Here is an 18,540-nt window from a genome sequence, read left to right as displayed (position 1 = left end):
AGGAGAAGCTAGGTTACTGCAGAATTTTTTAAGAGGTTTAAAATCAAATTTTGGCATAAGGAGTCAAACCCAGCATGTTTCACCTACCTATGTGATAATAAAAAGCAGAAAATGCAGTCATATGCTGTGATAACCTTATGAAAGCAGCTCAGATATATTTTATTTAGGCATCTCAACCAATTGTCATTCTCAGTTCTACTACAGTATATCTATATTTAGTAATGACAGTACAATAATATTGTACAGCATATAGTTATTTCAGTCCCCTTCCATTCACTATCATTCGTAAACATCTTTCTTTAAAACGTGTGTTTTGAATAAATTGGTAGGAACTAACCGAATAATTGCAAACGCTAGATTCAAAGCCACAGCAGAAGGCTGAGCAAAGGTCATCCCTTATAAACAAATCTGATTCAAATCAGGAATGATGCCACTTAGGGCAACAAGGCTAACGTTGGCTGTATGTCTGGCATAGGACCAGGCTCCATCTACCTATGGATGCAGAGTAGCATCTTCCACACCAATTGCAGTGGAAACTGCGTGCGTGTGTGTATGAGACAGGAGCAGCATTTAATGCATGCCAGCCAATAATCAACAAGGACAGGCATTCCTGGTGTTGATTTTAAATACTTCTCAACACAGGCCAGACTCTGCAGCTAACATGTAGCTCAAGCAAAGTCAGTGAGGCTACGCAATTAGGTACAACTCAGGAATTTCATCAAGATGAAAAAAGAGGCTATGGCATGCTCCTTGCATCTCCCCCAACTCCTAATGGATTGTGCATTCCTGTATAAACCCAGTATGGACTCTGATACAGTACCTGGCTGATGTCAATGGGCTTTGCTCGGTTGCCTGTTTGCACCAAGAGTTTGTAAGCCAGAACAGCATCGTTGGATCCATTTTTATAATTGTTGTAAGTGATTTTCCCAGCTTCCCAGTCACTGTCAAATGCATGCTGAAGTCCTAAAGAGTTGAGGAAGATGTGAGGAAGATAGAACAAACAGATAAGAAATCAATCTTTGAAACAAATTCCAGTAGGAAGAAACAATAATAGTGATTCTTTTTAATATAAACTGTGACTATTCATAGCTGAGGCAGGAAGAAAATTATCCATCTGCTGCCTCCTAAATTCGGGCTCCCCACCTCACGGTCAGTGGGTGGGAAGGTAAAAGTACCAGTACTTCCCCCAAAGAAAGGCAGGAGAAGCAAGAAGGTGCAGGGGAAAAGCCTCAAGACTCTTCCCACACTGCTGACCAGCAAAAGCAAGCTAGCAAAAGGGAGATGCAATCTGAACTGGAATAATCAGTTTCCCCTCAAGGCAAAAGGGAGAGTGGGGATGGGATTAGGACTCTCAGGTTCGCTGTCCTTCTCAGAGCCATTCCTGAGTTTGCATAGCCTCACTACTACCTCAGCACAAGGCTGGATGTGAGAGCGCAACCTAGCACTCTGCTTGTACACTTATGCAGGGAAGGGTCAAAGTTGTCTAGAATAAAAAGCGTTTTTCTTCATGAACTACAGTTCCAGAGTCACCCCACTCATATTCTTCCCTCCTCCCTTAGAAAACTGCCTGCCAGGTCATCCTACAAAATCGTACCCACTTGTAAAGCCAACAGGTTGAGAACAAAGCAATGAAATAAGCCTGCCAAACCTACTATGTGCAGCCCTTCAGCATCTGCCCAGAAAGAGGATGATTTAACAATAGATATTCTGACATTGAAGGGACTTCAAAGTCCCCTTTAAGAAAAGGGGGTGTTTGTTGGTGCCCTTGGAGTGGGGAAAATATTATTTAGGAAGTGTGAGGCCACTCTCGATTATCTTTGAATGATCATGGAGATTGAGAGGAGTGCCTGAGGACTGGAGGAAAGCAAATGTCACTCCTATCTTCAAGAAAGGCAAGGAGGAGGACCCAGGGAACTACAGGCCCATCAGCCTCACCTTGATCCCTGGGAAGGTGATGGAACAGCTAATCCTGGGAACCATTCCAGGCATGTGAAGGACAAGAAGGTAATCGGGAGCAGTCAGCATGGCTTCACCAAGCGGAAGTCATGCTTGACCAACCTGATAACCTTCTACAATGAAATGACTGGCTTGGTAGACGAGGGGAGATATTGTCTACCTTGACTTGAGAAAGGCTTTTGACACTGTCTCCCATAAGATCGTCATAGAGAAGCTAATGAAGTATGGGCTGGATGAGCAGACACTAAGGTGGGTTGGAAACCAGCCAAATGGCCGGGCCCAGAGGGTAGTGATCAGTGGCACGAAGTCTAGTTGGAGGCCACTAACTAGTGGTGTACCCCAGGGGTCAATATACTGGGTCCAGTCCTGTTCAACATCTTCATTAATGATCTGGATGATGGGGCAGAGGGTTCCCTCAGCAAGTTTGCTGAAGATAAAAAACTGGGAGGAGTGGCTGATAGGCCAGAGGGTTGTGTTGCCACCCAGAGGGACCTCGACAGGCTGGAGAAATGGGCAGGCAGGAGCCTCGTGCAGTTTGACAAAGGGGAAGTGCAAAGTTCTGCACCTGGAGAGGAACAACCCCATGCACCAGCACATGCTGGGGGCCGCTCAGCTGGAAGGCAGCTTGGCAGAAAAGGACCTGGGGGTCCTGGTGGACACCAAGTTGAACATGAGCCAGCAATGTACCCTTGCAGCAAAGAAGGATAATGGTATCCTGGGCTGCATTAGGCAAAGTATTGCCAGCAGGTTGAGGGAGGTGATCCTTCCCCTCTACTCAGCGCTGGTGAGGCCACAGCTGGAATGCCATGTACAGTTCTGGGCCCCCCAGTACAAGAGAGACATGGAGCTACTTGGAGAGAATCCAGCGCAGGACCACAAAGATCTTTAAGGGACTGGAGCACTTCACATATGAGGAAAGGCTGAGAGAGCTGGGACTGTTTAGCCTAGAGAAGAGAAGGCTCAGGGGGGGATCTCATCAATGTATTTAAATACCTGAAGGGAGAAGAGAAGGTGCAAAGAAGACGGAGCCAGGCTCTTTTCAGTGGTGCCCAGTGACAGGAGAAGAGGCAATGGGCACAAACGGAAACACAGGAGGTTCCGTCTGAACATAAAGAAAAATGTTTTTACTGTGAGGGTGACTGAACACTGGAACAGGTTGCCCAGAGAGGTTGTGGGGTCTCCATCCTTTGAGATATTTAAAAGCCATCTGGACGTGGTCCTGGGCAACTGGCTTAAGGTTGAGCAGGGGGGTTGGACCAGATGACTTCCAGAGGTCCCTTCCAATCTCAACCATTCTGTGATTCTGTGAAGTGCAGAAATACAAATCCATCCTTCCTGAATACAGCTCTATTCCATTTCAGTCTCTTAGAAAGTGGTTATGTGAAAGCATTTGTGCTATCATAACAGTCATGTAAAAGATCACTTCGGGAGTTAGGAGGCTGTTAAAGAAGAATGTAAGAAAAAAGGAGAGACCTTCAAAGGACAGCTTAAGAGGAGCAGACAAGTTGCTATGCTAGACAATATTTGGAGGCAGAACTTTCAGACTAATATCAAATTCCTGACACAGGGCTAAGCAGAGACACAATACCAAATATATGCATTTGCATGCAATGTTACCAATTTGTGGTTGCAAGTTACATTTTACATTACTACAGTGTGTGGAAACTTAGCTGTTTCACTTCTTTTCCCCCCTCCAATGTATGCTACAGTTCTTACAAATTTGATCATCCCTCAGCTGGCTTAACCACTTTACACTTTGGGTCATTTTATTACTGGCCTTGTACACTGCTGAAACTGAAAGTCTGCAGAAATACCAAGAAACCACTATCAGTTGTGCTTACTTTCCAAAGGATTTCAAAATTTCAGTAATAAAAATTCCCTATAACACTTTGAAATTAATAGCAGAGTAACTGATTTAAAAGCAAACAATATTTTTATTATAAACTGTTCACACCAATGATTTTAAAAGCCCTTCAATCTGTTTTAAAGATAGCTGTAATTAATGAAATGTTTCTGGGCAGAAAGATAAAAGTAACTTGTTGACCCCTTTCTGCAGAGAAATTATACAAACTATAGCAATTTTTAAAATGTTATATAGAAGAATGTAAAATCCTCCAAAAGTATGTTGGATGCTGGAATGGGGGTGAGGAAGGAATTCCTACTGACCCATGTGAACAGCTGGCACCATGAAACACGAGATAAGATTATCTTTTGCAAAAACAAGCCTAATTAAAAGCCATCAGGGAATTTAAGCTACCTCATTTACATTGTCACTTACAAAAATAATGTTAACATTTCCAGTTTAAATTAATGATTAATGTTAACTATCTTCTGTTGCATTTTCAGATAATAGAAAATGTTAACATGATTTGATACCAGGCAGCAAAATACAAGTGAGCCTCTGAAAAAAGAGGTGCGTTAGGCTGAAGGCACTCCAAATACTGGCAGTTATGTGCATGTTTTCTAAGAATCATTGTCTGCATTGGCCATCTGTAAACAGTTAAGGTTAAAATTTACAGTCTCAGTAGGTCAGCATACTTTATTTTTCTGTTTGCAAAAGCTTCCTGAAGATTCTTCCAACAGAGAGACAGAGGTAGGACAGAAGTATTTCTGGGCAGGATGTATTTGCTCACAAGAGAGAACTGTTAAATTTGCTGAGATGTAGCATTACTATTTATTTTAAATACAAAAGAATTACTTGCCTCAACATGAATAATTATAATATCATGCCTTTAATAAGCCCACTTTAATATAATTATCATCATACTACCTATAACAACCCCCCCCCAGTTACAGTTCAGCACAGAAAAAGTAGCACCATAGAAAGAGTGAGGATACTTGATTGGAAGTCTAGAATGTGTAGTAATCTCCCAATCCAATAAAATGCCTAAGCCTGAACTTTCTTCATGCCAGCAGTCCCAGCTGAAGCCAACAGGATCACTCATGGGCTGAAAGTTAAGCCTGTGCCAAAATACATTTCTGGACCAGGACTTTTAATTTACCATTCTCAAAACACTCAGCAAACATTTATCTTCCCAAGAAACCGGGACATATTTGGCCATTAATTATAAAGCAGAACTCCTCATTAGCCACTTAGAAATTAATGACATGAGATGACCTCTCATGGATATAATCTTTTAAAGCTCCAAAACTGCTTTATTGGGGAGTAAACTTAGCCACAAAGAATTTAAGTGAACTGTTGGAGAAACAGCGAATTGATGTCTGAGTTTGGATCAGAACCTAGGCATTTTCCCTCCTGCTAGCATGCTTTAAACCATGTGACTGTATTGGAAGAGGAGAGCATTACTACAGTGAATAATTGCTTGCTACTGTAAAATTAAAAAGAACAGTTCATGCAATTCTCTCTTACCTTGCAGCCAATCTCGAAAGTAGTGCAACCACATTTTGGGAAGCTGCTTATCCTCTTCCAACAAAACGTATGTCACATTACTGAAACTTTTGTGAAGTTCATAAAGTAAGTGCTGGACATTGGGATAGTCTGCTTTCTGTGTCACTATATACATGTTGTAGAAAGAGAAATACTTGAACTGTGTTGCAATAAAGTCATATTCCTGGGTTTCTCGTGGTACAATGTCTGTGAGATTCAGTCCATCTCTAGCCCAGGTAGTTCCATAAAGGCTGAGCCCAAGTAAACCCAGAAAAAGAAAAATAACCACAATCTGCAACAAAAAATGGAAATGCATTTGGTTTTATGTTCCTAAAGAAATGAATAACTCATAATGGCACACAGAACCAGGTTCAAAATTAATACCCATCACTATACTTTTAAGCTTTTATATATTTATGCACATGCACACTACAAGGCCAAACTAATTTGTGTTTTAGTGAAGGGGCTCTAGATCATGAACAGGAAATTTATATGGTGATGAAGTTAAAAAGTAGATTTAGTTTCACTGTTCATGAGCTTAGTTTACTGAAAGTCACCAAAACCCTCACTCATAACTTACATTTGAAAAGTATGTCACTACAGCACTACCAAGATAAAACTTTTAAAGTATGAAATTAGGTGTAAAATTATTAAGAATTGTAATTCCAAAATAATTCTATTTATTCCTGATATTTAATACTATTGTCAGGATAATTTTCCTACTGGGCAAGGCAGAAGTCTATTTTTGAAAAACAGGTAGTTTTCTGATTACCTTAGCTTTTGGTTTTAGCAGGAATGGAGCATAATGCTTTTCTGCAAAAGATGAGAGTGTCCATTTAGTACAGGGTGGCTCAAGGCAATGCATACTGGAGTCTGAGAATTGGGAAAGCAAATCTCTTGTCGAGCTTGTGCTTTCTGGGCTCTGGCAGCTGAGGTTATCTTGCGTCACTGTCACTGGCTGCACAGATATTGCTGAGCAAGGCTCTGCTGTGGTGTAGTACACCTGTGCATGAGGATCGTATTCTGTGCACAACTGCACTGTAGACTGCATTGTAATCTGAGTTTCATGTGCAAAACTGTGACTGCTGTATGGGGGTGGAGGACTGTAGCAAGTATTATCACTGTTTTCCACATATGCTTGAGGCTCAATCTGAATCACTCTAGTGGCACACGGACTGCAAGAGAAGAGAAAAACATCTGTTCACATTTAGATAGGTCTTTATTTTAATCAGGCTAGATAGGATAATCTGCTTCCATCTGAGACTGCTTCTACTACTATTAAATTGTTTATGTTAATTAAGCATAATGTTTTGATGAGGATTTCCTTCTGCACTTTTAGGAAATATTTCTTAGACATGGTTTAAAGTGTAGGCCTCTGAGCCTGTTTCTGCACGTTTCTTGTGCCCAAGAAAGAAGGAACCAGCATTTGTCTGAAGACACTGGCATCCACTCACATCACTCTATTAATTTACACACACTAATAAGGTCAATAGCCAGGTAGTCGCACACAGTCTGAATGCATGATATGTGTGTGTGAGTTTACATCTATGTGACCATGCTGAGAATTAAACTATTTAGAAGATCAAAATGTAAATGCATGACATGCTGAGTTCTTCTGTTTAGAACTATTAAAGTAACTTAAATAATATTTGGGCCTTCTGGATAAGATCTCAGACTTTTGGGAGGCAGGTTGAAACCACTTGCTATACACTGACTGCATGTTTTAAAATTGAAGTAAACATATACAAGGATTAATTCCCAGGAAGGATGGGCAACATGAAGAGACAAAATTACAGAAGCATTTTTTTGAAGCATTCCCTTTATTGCAGTCTATGCAAGAACATAACGGACACCTAGTTTATTAAAAAATACATGTCATAAACAAGCCTCCTTCTGTAAATAAAAACAAATTCCTGATAGAAAACAGTATCAGAGATTTTTCACCAAGTGGAAAAATCCTACAAAAAGGAAGAAAATGTTGCCTACCTAAACAAAGCAAGCTCTTATTAACTGAATTTCTTCATATGTACATGGGCCCAAATTCTGATTCACATTTGGTACAACTTTAGATGGGGGAATAAATGGAAGGTCTGACTGCCCTGTACTTCTGAGAATCAGGGCTCCAAAATTCAAGCACATTAGACCATCCAGTGAAACTATAACTGAATCAGAAACAGAAAGCAGGAGTCCTGGCTTGTGATCAACTCCCTGTTCTAATGAGTCCCTCAAAAACAAATTTAGGAAAGCACTTTCTTTGACATCGAAGTTAAAAAGGTCAAACTGTCTGCTCCTACATGGGTGTGAAAGGCTAAGAGGACACAAGGGGGTTTCTCTACATCCTGGTTATGACGTGCATGTGAGAGTACATAGAAATGCATAGAAGTACATATAGAAATGCAGCTTATCCTCTTCATTGCAGGCAAAAGCAAAAACTAATGTAGAAAATATGCTTTATCTCTAAGCGGTGGCTCCGCTGATGACAGTAGCTTCCTCCTAGCCTGCCCCTGCCCTCAGAGCTGGATGCGTATTAGGTAAGAGTGTGCATACTATCATTCTAAATTACTATTGGAGCCATAACAGAAAGTTTATTGATCACTATCTTGCAATGGTACTGATCATTCTGAATTCCTCATAGTCCTATGAAAAATTGGGCTAAAGGGAAGTAATTTTATAGTTTTTACATTATTTTTATGCATTTAAGTTTCAAGGCATAAAAAGCATAAAAATTAGCACATAGTGATTAAGTATAAGTAAGGCTTCTGAGTACCCTGAGTTATTTACAGTCTTCCATAAGAGACTGGAATTAAGTCTTCCAAGGTTACCCAATACCAGCACCGGCCACACTGCAGTACCCCATAAAATTCTAAAAATACAGATATTACTAAAGCATAGCTCTTTTACATGCTTCCAGAAAGTTGTCCTCCAATGGCTAAAATGGATGTACGTATGAGTAAAGGAAAAAGTGTGTGCGTGTGTGAAATGCCTTTTAACTTTTCCCTCAGTCAGATAAAAAAACAAGGTAGCAAATGTAATTCAGTCACTAGCAATAAAACCATGACAATAACATACTGACCCTGCTGCTGTCCTGCTGCAATGAAGAACTTCCACTCCTGACAAGGGGTGGTAGAACGATTGGTGATCACAAAAAGGATGCACCTCATATACTGTAATTCTATCACACATTCTCACCTTGTAAAACAGCAGAATATATCCAGTCTCCTGTCTTCCCGACGATAAAGGTCCATGCTCAGGATAGCAGGAAAAATCAGCAAAACCATAGCAAAGTTGAATACAACCACAACTGCTGCCTAGAGATCAATCATAAGAGAAGCGAAGTCATTACTAAGTTTCATTTAGGGCATTGGCTTTACAAAGCATAAGGCTTCCTTTCAATTCTCACCCATCCACCCATTTATCATGTTTACTCATCAGACCCTTTCAAGCTTCTCCCTGAGGGAACTGGGAGGTATATTTTTACATCCCAGTTTCATTATGGTAGGCCTACTGTAGCTAATTAAGTTTTTTAATATTAACCTTCATATTATTTTAATATCTCTATACCTAGAGATGTGGTGGCACCAAGATTTTTAAAGTGGAAAAAACAGAGTCATCAATAAATTACACTTTTATATGAGATTCTGTCCTATTTAGAGTCTCACAGTACAAAAAGGTGGAAGCAAAAGCAAACCTGGAACTAGGACTGAAGTTCTCACATTTAAGGGATCTGAAGTAATTTAAGTACCACAATAACATTAAAGCACATTATTAAATCAGTAATGAAATAAAGGTTTAATTAAATTTTAATGAAACTGCTCTATTTAGTAAAACACTGTGCATTTGATGTACTTAAAGTCTAGCAAAAAAGAGTAACATTTTGGGATTATCTGTTCAGCTCTCCTGCTTGTGTTTAACAGAACTTGATTAATGAGCCAGTCTACCAAAATGAGTCTTAAATTGGAACAAGAATAGTCAAGTTAATTTGCAAAGTGATTGTTATTTAAAGAAAAACAACAACTCCCCCTTCAAACCATAACCCTTTCCTACACAGAGATTCCCAGAGAATCTCTATAAACATATGTGGTGCAGCATCTATCATTATTGTTAATGGTATTTATTTGCAATAAAACATAGCTAAGATCACTCACCTTACAAAGGTAAAAATTGGGCACAGATGGGTTTGGAAAATAGTAGTAGAATAGTAGAGATAAGGATAAGTCTTTGAGGAATTTTTTTTTTTTCCCCCAAGAAACTGGAAAAAATAGTTGAGCCATCAACAGATAAAAAAAAAAGGAAACCCTTATATTTTACTTATTATATAATCAGTAGGCATCTCTATAGTAGCCCAGTTTCAGGCTGAGGAAAGCATATAAATTAACAAGTGCCTCCACCTGTAACTTCTGAAGTAAACACCACTTGGGTTCAAACAGTCAAAAAAAGGACTAAAATTGGATTACACAAATTCAGTGCCTGACCTGATGTAAATGAGCCCTCCTTTTTCCAACACAGATCAATGGCTGCTTTTGATGTTGAAAATCAGCCCTTAAAATTGGCAACTCAAAAGATGAGACATCCAAAATTCATGTTTTAAAAATGCTCAACTTATGTGACCCTAAATAATGCAATTTTGTATTTTTGTGTCTCTTATCTGTGAAAATCAAAGTAGTAACCTACTGAATGATTTTTAGGGTTTTGAAGCTGTAAAATATAATAAAAAGGCTAGTTCTTGTTTTTACTTTTCTGAGAATGACAGAATCAGTTATGTATGTAAACACTTTATAATTATTTCAAACATAAATATATTGTACACAAAAGTGGTTCTTACTGATGTTTCTCTTTTGTTGTCTCCAGCCTGCTTAAAGTAAGATTTTGGTCCTGCTGATTGGCTGGAGACATAACTACTACAATAGAGTTTATCTAGTGTTTAAAGCCTAATTAGCATTTAATCATTACTTTAATCTTTGAGAGAAAAGATCCCATGACCGTTTCATGATTTATGAATATCGACACAGAAAGGTGTCAATAACCACGACAAAAGGTATGTAAGATCATAGACAAGACTTCAAATTTAAGTGATTTCCTTTTGATCCTCTCTAGAATAGACTGAATCTGTCAGGAAAACAAACGGCTGTTGTTGCAAGCAAGGTGTTTGTTGCACCTGGTTCATACAACCGCTCTCTTATTGCTGCTAAACCAGTGAAAATTGAATCACCCATAAATCATGAGTAATTAATTGTGTCTAACCAAGAGCTTCCATCAAGGATCAGCTATGAATTGCTGAGATTTGGAAAAATCAGCTGAGACCTGGTCTAAGAATTCTTATATCTCTCAGCATGCCTGAAAAACTAACTGAAGTCCTCTACTTCTGCTCACTTCTATAAACACTTCCTGCCTTATCAATTCTTTGTAGACCCCAGTGACCTTGAATCCCAAATGCCACTAAACCCAAAAACTAATACTTAAATGCACGGCAGAGATGCATTTAAGTTATATTTACATTTGATTTTTAAAGGAGAATCGAAAGTATCCCAGCAACACATAGTAAATCTACCTATTAACATGGCATCTCTTTTTAGAGCAACTAGATTTTCCATTGTGCCGTACTGGTGTTGATGTACTACTGATCCTGCAATTCAAATATTTCTAAACAAGCCTCTCTATCCTGACTTGCATTTTGATGGATTCCTATAGCTTAACACCACACTTCCTATATATATTATACTTTCTCTCACTCACCCTCCACCCTAACATCTCAAGGACATAACATTTCACAGTTTTCACAATTAAATACAGAAAATATTGTTTGTATATCAATTCGAATTTGTTGTCTCATCAAAAAACACCCCATGAACTGATAAGGTGCAGTGTGCCTTCCAGTTCCTGCTGTACATCCCCAACTCCAGGGGCACTTGGAAGCAAGTGGACAAGGGAAGGATCAGTAAATGATAAAAAAAAAATGCAAACAGCTAAAAAGCTAAACCAGTCCTTATCCTCATAAGGGAATTAATTAAAAAAAAAGCAACTCACTTAAAGAAATGGAAAATGATGATTTTTAAACTCAGCAAGAGCTAACCCACTTTGTTGAGTTAACCCTAGTAAATTCCTATGACAGCAGCAAACTTGCAGTGTTTAAGTTCCATAAAGTAACTGAACAACTCACAGGTATCAATGAACTGCATTAGCTGATGGAACAGAAGCTGAAAAAAGAAAGCACTGATATACAAAACATTAGTTTCTAAGTAAAAGTTGGGCTTCCACATGCAAGGCTAGTCAGGAATTCTCCCATTTATTCTCCCTAGCAGCTGGGTTATTTTACAGATACTGGTCCTCAAAAGTTATGGAAACTATGACAGTTATCTTGCAATATCTTAAGGAAAGCAAATGAAGAGCAAAATAAGGTCAAGAACAATCCTTTTTTTAAGCCTATCTGTTAAAAATTCACTATCTAGATGAGAAGGCAGCGTCTGTGAAAAGTAAACTGCAGTATTTCATTGCTTTCTAAGTTTTGCTAGAAAGCTATCAAAGATGACAAGGAATTCTTCTTTAAACAAGCCTAAGAGGGACAGGGAGGAAGAAGACTGTGAATAAAGAAATCCATATATACAGACCACCCACCAAAATCTGCCATGGTTATCTGATTCTGAATGCTATGATTAAATGCATTACCTGTTTTTGATTATACCTGGTGAAGCTAGACAATGCAAGTAATAGATGTTCCTTTCTAACAATAAGGGATGTAATTTCAGTGGTTCCTAACTTACATACACAGATTGCTCTAGTACCAATAAATCCTCAGTACGGGTCTCTGGTTAGCCTTTTTGCACATTTTCCCATCTCTCATATACATATAAGGGGTTACTATGTGTGAGGAAAGACAGATCACAGATGCATCTGAGAAAAGATTGAGCCACTCAAACATTCATTTCTGGACACTCAAATGTACCTACACATAGATTCCATGTTAATCACTGCCTTAAAAATAACTTTGATCATGATGTCATTCTGAATAATATCAACACATTCATACATGGATATGTTGAAATGTGATTGGAAACTTTGTCTTTCATTTTGCTTTTTGAAAACACCATGCATTTGACAACATGGGCTTCCTTTTCTGAACTTCTGCTGATTCAGTTTACAGCAAGTCATAAGACATGGCAGCAGGCAAAAAACCGGACTTTTAAAAAAAGATAAATTTAATTTATACTCAAATTACAGTAACAATTACAGTTGTCTCCACAGATATTCCAAAGGCAACCTACCATGTTCTGATGTGAAAAGTGAGAACAGGCTGAGCAAAATTTGATCAAAGAAAGCAGCGCAGCAGTGTGACTAGGAAAAAATGACCCATCTCTGTTGGGTTCTTATTAGGAGAGTGGCATTTAGGCTGAAGTAGCTTCTATTAAGCATGGTCACTGCAAAGCCAGACAATGGGAAAACAGGACCTCTCTTCTGATTCCTAGTGAAGATCTCTAGTATTCTTTTTGCTGCTAAAGTTATGTTAGATGTTTGAGTTTGGGCCACAGATTATCGAATACAATCATAGAATCATAGAATTATTTAGATTGGAAAAGACCTTTAAGATCATCAAGTCCAACCATTAACTTAACACTATGAAGTCCATCACTACACCATGTCCCTAAGTGCAATGTCTACATGTCTTTTAAATACCTCCAGGGATGGTGACTCAACCACTTCCCTGGGCAGCCTGTTCCAATGCTTGACCACCCTTTCGGTGAAGACATTTTTCCTAATATCCAATCTAAACCTCCCCTGGCACAACTTGAGGCCATTTCCTCTTGTCCTATCACTTGTTACCTCAGAAAAGAGACCGACACCCACCTCACTACAACTTCCTTTCAGGTAGTTGTACAGAGCAATAAGGTCTCCCCTCAGCCTCTGCTTCTCCAGGCTAAACAACCCCAGTTCCCTCAGCCGCTCCTCATAACACTTATGCTCTAGACCCTTCACCAGCTTCGTTGCCCTTCTTTGGACACGCTCCAGCACCTCAATGTCTCTCTTGTAGTGAGGGGCCCAAAACCGAACACAGTATTCGAGGTACGGCCTCACCAGTGCCGAGTACAGGGGCACAATCACTTCCCTAGTCCTGCTGGCCACACTATTTCTGATACAAGCCAGGATGCCATTGGCTTTCTTGGCCACCTGGGCACACTGCTGGCTCATATTCAGCCAGCTGTCAACCAACACCCCCAGGTCCTTCTCTGCTGGGCAGCTTTCCAGCCACTCTTCCCCAGGCCTGTAGCGTTGCATGGGGTTGCTGTGGCCCAAGTGCAGGACCCAGCACTTAGCCTTGTTGAATCTCATACAATTGGCCTCCACCCATCGATCCAGCCTGTCCAGATCCCTCTGTAGAGCCTTCCTCCCCTCAAGCAGATCAACACTCCCACCCAACTTGGTGTCGTCTGCACACTTACTGAGGGTGCACTCAATCCCCTCGTCCCCTCCCCATTGATAAAGATATTGAACAGAACTGGCCCCAATACTGAGCCCTGGGGAACACCACTTGTGACTGGCCGCCAACTGGGTTTAACTCCATTCACCACCACTCTTTGGGCCTGGCCATCCAGCCAGTTTTTTACCCAGTGAACAGTACGCCCATCCAAGCCATGAGCAGCCAGTTTCTCCAGGAGAACGCTGCAGGAAACGGTGCCAAAGGCTTTACTAAAGTCCAGGTAAACAACATCCACAGCCTTTCCCTCATCCACTAGGCGGGTCACCTTGTCACAGAAGGAGATCAGGTTGGTCAAGCAGGACCTGCCTTTCACAAACCCATGCTGACTGGGCCTGATCACCTGGGTGTCCTGTACATGCCGTGTGATGGCACTCAAGATGATCTGCTCCATAACCTTCCCTGGCACTGAGGTCAGGCTGACAGGCCTGTAGTTCCCCGGATCCTCCTTCTGGCCCTTCTTGTAGATGGGTGTCACATTTGCTAATCTCCAGTCAACTGGGACCTCCCCGGTTAGCCAGGACTGCTGATAAAGGATTGAAAGTGGCTTGGTGAGCACTTCCACCAGCTCCCTCAATACCCTTGGGTGGATCCCATCCGGCCCCATAGACTTGTGTATGTCTAAGTGGTGTAGCAGGTCGTTAACCATTTCCCCTTAGATTATGAGGGCTTCATTCTGCTTCCCCATCCCTGTCTTCCAGCTCAGCGGGCTGGGTACCCTGAGATTTAGATGACATAAATCACTTCTTCCAAAAGAAGTGTTACACTTCAAAAATATTTCACACACTCAAACTGATCTTTGCCATAATATAAAACAATTCACTGTCATATCCCCTGTAAGAAGAGAGATCTAGGTTTTGGCAAGTCAGCAGAACTAAATACTGCTAACTATTCAGGACTAAAGCTCTAGTTTAAGATGCCACAGATATCTGCTCAACTATGTAGCAAACTAATGCCTTTATTCTCCTTTACTTTCTCTGTTATTCACTACCAAATTGCCTATTGAGAAGAAAATGGTAAACAAGTTACTAATGTTGGTCATGTAGCTGCAATCATGAACACTTTATCATTTAATAGCTTAATGCAGGCATGCTTAAATTGCTGAAAACAGCAATAATTGCCTCAGGTATTAAGAAAAAATGCAGCCCTTGCTTCCTTTGGGTAGGTCAGGGGCTCAAGGAGAATGAAAAATGATTGGAGAACCAGGCTATAACAGAGGAAAAATGACTACTGAAAAAGTAGTTTGCCTGCTCTGCACCAAGGTCAGCCAATGCTATAAATCGCTTGTGTGTTAAAAACGTGTCAGAGGAGAACTTCCCAGAGCTTTCTTCAAAGAGCCCTTGCTTTCAAAAGAAGCTTTCTTCAGCATCCTTAACATTTTGTCTTCCTGAAGGTATATTATCACAAAAAAAAAAAAAGAGAAGACAAAGAGAGAAAGGGAGAGAAAGCGATACATGCTTCAGCACAGAAAATTCACATTTTCTCTCAAAACAGAACAGAACAAACCAGAAAATTCTCAGTGAAGTTTTCTCCAACATTTTGTTAAAATTACATTGGGAACAAGTCAGTACAAACTGTTGCAGTAATAATTAATGTGGCAAATGCATTCTCGCTGCTGTCATTGCACTTTGGTTATGGTTTGTAATAGCAGCAAATTGGACAAACCTCAATGAAAGGATTAAATTCCTACTTAGGAATGTGATGGTGTAAACTAGAGTACAGTCTACTGGTCTAGACTGCCTTAAGGATTCAAATCTTGCTGGACACTTGTTTCTGCTTAGTTGCATACTTCTTGTTTTTTGCACTCGACCTAGTTGGGATGGGGCAGGATATTCTTTCACCCACCAACAGGATGTGAGAGACTCAAGGCGTGAGAAATGGAAGGAGCAGAATCAAGGGGAGAGAGCAGTTGGTTATCACCAAGAACTATGGTAAACAGTGATCACATATTGGTTCAGTGAACTGCAGAAGCACTGAACATGGACTTTAACACTACCACTAACAGTTATTATAATTCACTTTCCACGATGACACCATCTACAAGAGCTAACAAAACAACATAAAAACTTACTTGGAGTGAAAATGCTCGTAAAGCAGGAATAGGGATTAAGGCAGCCATAAAGAAAGCAGTAACATTGCTGATAGATGTAAGGGCTACGCTTGCTCCTGTTCGCTTCAAACATTCACCTGTTCTGTCCTGCAAAACAAATGACGTATTGTACAAGTCAAGTGAATAAGGTGATGTCCTGCAAATGAAGGGGTCATCCTACAGATATAACATGGTAACAGTGAAAACTATTACAAGGAAATTCTGAATACAAGTGTGCATTTGAGAGTATGTAAGAATAAACAATATACTAAGTACACTGTCCAGGAGAAAAGCAGATGACATATGAAGTGCTTACATTTTTTGAGGGTAGAAAACATTATCAAAGCTGACACTGGCTTCAAAAGTCAAAGCTAAATGGATACTGACATTATATCAAATACATCAGTTATTAAGTAGGATGTATTTTATATCAGTGCAGTCACTTGGTGTTCTCAACATTTTTCAGACAAAATAAGCCTGCATTAACAGCATAGATGCATAATGTCTTGAAGAAGCATGTAAGAAAAAAACCAGAAACCCCAGGAACCACACAAAAAACCAGAGAGAATCAAACACAGGACCCTTTCCCAACACAGTAGGTTATTTTGAAGCATATGGAGGTTATAGCACAATGAGTTTGTAGGGCCTGCATGCCGAACCAGCTAGAAAGAGCACATGGAAGACATTGCTTGTACAAAACAAAACTGGCAAATATATATTGCTTTTAAATAATTTGTACTTTGGATATGAAACTTTTGACTGAGAATAAAAAGGTCAATTAAAGAAAAAGATTATAAAAGTGAGGAGGATCTTAGATTTCATAATGTGAATAATGTGAATGTCATGGTTAATTATAAATAAAAGGAAAGAAAACCAGGCCCTAGGAAAAAGATCTCTAGAACAAAAGCTTTTTAAAAAAATCATTACTAATTCTAGGTATAATATATTTTCCTATATGAGGCTTTTTCTTTTATTTTATTCTTTTATTTTCCCCCAACTCCCCATTTTGTCATTACCTCAAATGGTATTCTCTTATTCTGCCCTGTTTCACTAAATGCATGTACCAGAAGGAATACATCATCTACACCAACTCCAAGGGCAAGAAAAGGCAAAACCTTGGGGGAGAAACAAAACAAGCAAAAAACCAAGAACATTTTTATATTATTCTTATGACCTACCATGCAGCTAGTCATTAGATGGCTAATCAAAATAACCTTTACACTACACTCTGAGCACAAATCCAAGGTTAAAATGAAAATCAACAGGATGCAATACAGCTATTAACTTTTATTCTGAAAGACTGCTGAGGAACTTGCAGTATACCATTTACAGGTACAAAACCTCACTAAAAGTAATTCAAGTTTTTGGTAGGCAAAGAATATCAGATAATATTTCAAGTTATTTTCAAAATATTTTCAGGGTTTGAACATCCTGATATATTCAGATGTAAGGACAAAACTTGCAGCTTCTTATGTACAACTGGGTGCTTGCACTCATATTGGGACACAGAAAACCAAATATCCTAGAATCTACCTAATTAAACAAACTGCAGGATATCTGCCTTTTTCTTTAAAATCATTTGGCAGCACATTCTCTTAATTTCTCACAGCACAAGCTACTAGATAGGAGAAAGACACAAGTAAAAATCTAAAAAACAAAATACTTTCTCAGCTTTTGTTTTTCATCAAAGATTGATTCAGATGTGTTCATTTACTAACAAAGTTCTTGTAATTTAGCAGCAGACTTGTGGCTCCTTAATACCTGAGTTGTGGCAGCATTAAAGGAAATTCCAATCAGTGAGCACAGACCCAATCCTGCAGCCACTGAGAGAGCAACCAAGAAGACTCCTGCCAGCCCCACAGCACCCTGAGACTTGGCACAGTCCCACCGCAGCATTGTTAAACAGGCATAGGCAAGCTGAAAGCAGAGCAGGGATTGGATTAGAATGGATCCTCCTCTATCGGCTATCTCCCCCCAACAACATACACAGTTTACAAGCGTTTTTAAACAGAACAGACACATCACAGATGTTACATAGAGGAATAGGTGACAACCCTGAGGCAAATGTTTACAAACTGCAATTTTTATTTTAAGTATTCTGAAAATGTTCTGGACTGTTGACTGGTAACAACAAGGCAGCCATTTGAGCCCTGCTATACTACTGGAGTCAATTAAATAAATAGAATTTATTTTCTTACCATTAGTAAGTAGCCACTAGCTACTCTGATAACACTGACATCAGAAAATGACTTTAGAATGTCATCCAGGGTAGTTGTAGTAAAGGAAAGCACCTTCTGAGTAGAGTTTTGTGCAACACTTTGATGAACAACCTATGGAAAGAAAAATAAAACTTAGTGTGGCTAAAAAAAAAGCCCATTATCTTCTACAGCACATATCTGAAATCAACTACTTTTGCCTTAACGTTCCTGTTAAAGCACACACCCTATACAAGAGATTTCACTGATGCTACATGAAATAAATATTTTTGGTAATTATTTCCTGCAAGCTACTGATTATCAAACAAGAATTTGCATCCTTCAGGAAAGGCCACTGCATTCACAGCTCATTCAAAACATTTAACTTAACTCCTGAAATGTAAAGGAGGTTTTTTCTTTCCGTAACTCTGCCATTGGTTTGCTG

The 18,540-nt window shown here is 39.6% G+C and overlaps 1 protein-coding gene across 8 annotated transcripts in view; it reads right to left on the bottom strand.

Annotated features, from left to right (window-relative positions):
- Nucleotides 1-18,540, bottom strand: part of LOC140650831 (protein patched homolog 1-like) — a 99,958-nt gene that overhangs the window by 33,426 nt on the left and 47,992 nt on the right. For 7 of the 8 annotated variants that reach the window (XR_012042175.1, XR_012042174.1, XR_012042177.1 and 4 more), the window contains 8 exons: nucleotides 18,099-18,230; nucleotides 17,662-17,817; nucleotides 16,917-17,015; nucleotides 15,883-16,008; nucleotides 8,534-8,652; nucleotides 6,117-6,519; nucleotides 5,327-5,636; nucleotides 821-963 (listed from right to left, as the gene is read on the bottom strand). Coding sequence is in view for 3 of the 8 variants with exons in the window: in XM_072859627.1 (XP_072715728.1) it covers nucleotides 821-963; nucleotides 5,327-5,636; nucleotides 6,117-6,519; nucleotides 8,534-8,652; nucleotides 15,883-16,008; nucleotides 16,917-17,015; nucleotides 17,662-17,817; nucleotides 18,099-18,230 (1,488 nt within the window). In the remaining 5 variants the exon portion in view is untranslated. The remainder of the gene's footprint in view (nucleotides 1-820; nucleotides 964-5,326; nucleotides 5,637-6,116; nucleotides 6,520-8,533; nucleotides 8,653-15,882; nucleotides 16,009-16,916; nucleotides 17,016-17,661; nucleotides 17,818-18,098; nucleotides 18,231-18,540) is intronic. The other variant, XR_012042176.1, reaches the window with a different exon arrangement.

The sequence above is a fragment of the Ciconia boyciana genome, chromosome 4 (genome assembly GCF_034638445.1).
Source record: "Ciconia boyciana chromosome 4, ASM3463844v1, whole genome shotgun sequence".
Lineage (NCBI taxonomy): Eukaryota > Metazoa > Chordata > Aves > Ciconiiformes > Ciconiidae > Ciconia > Ciconia boyciana.
The sequence above is the reverse complement of the archived record's forward strand: the minus strand, read 5'-3'. Positions and strand labels throughout refer to the sequence as shown.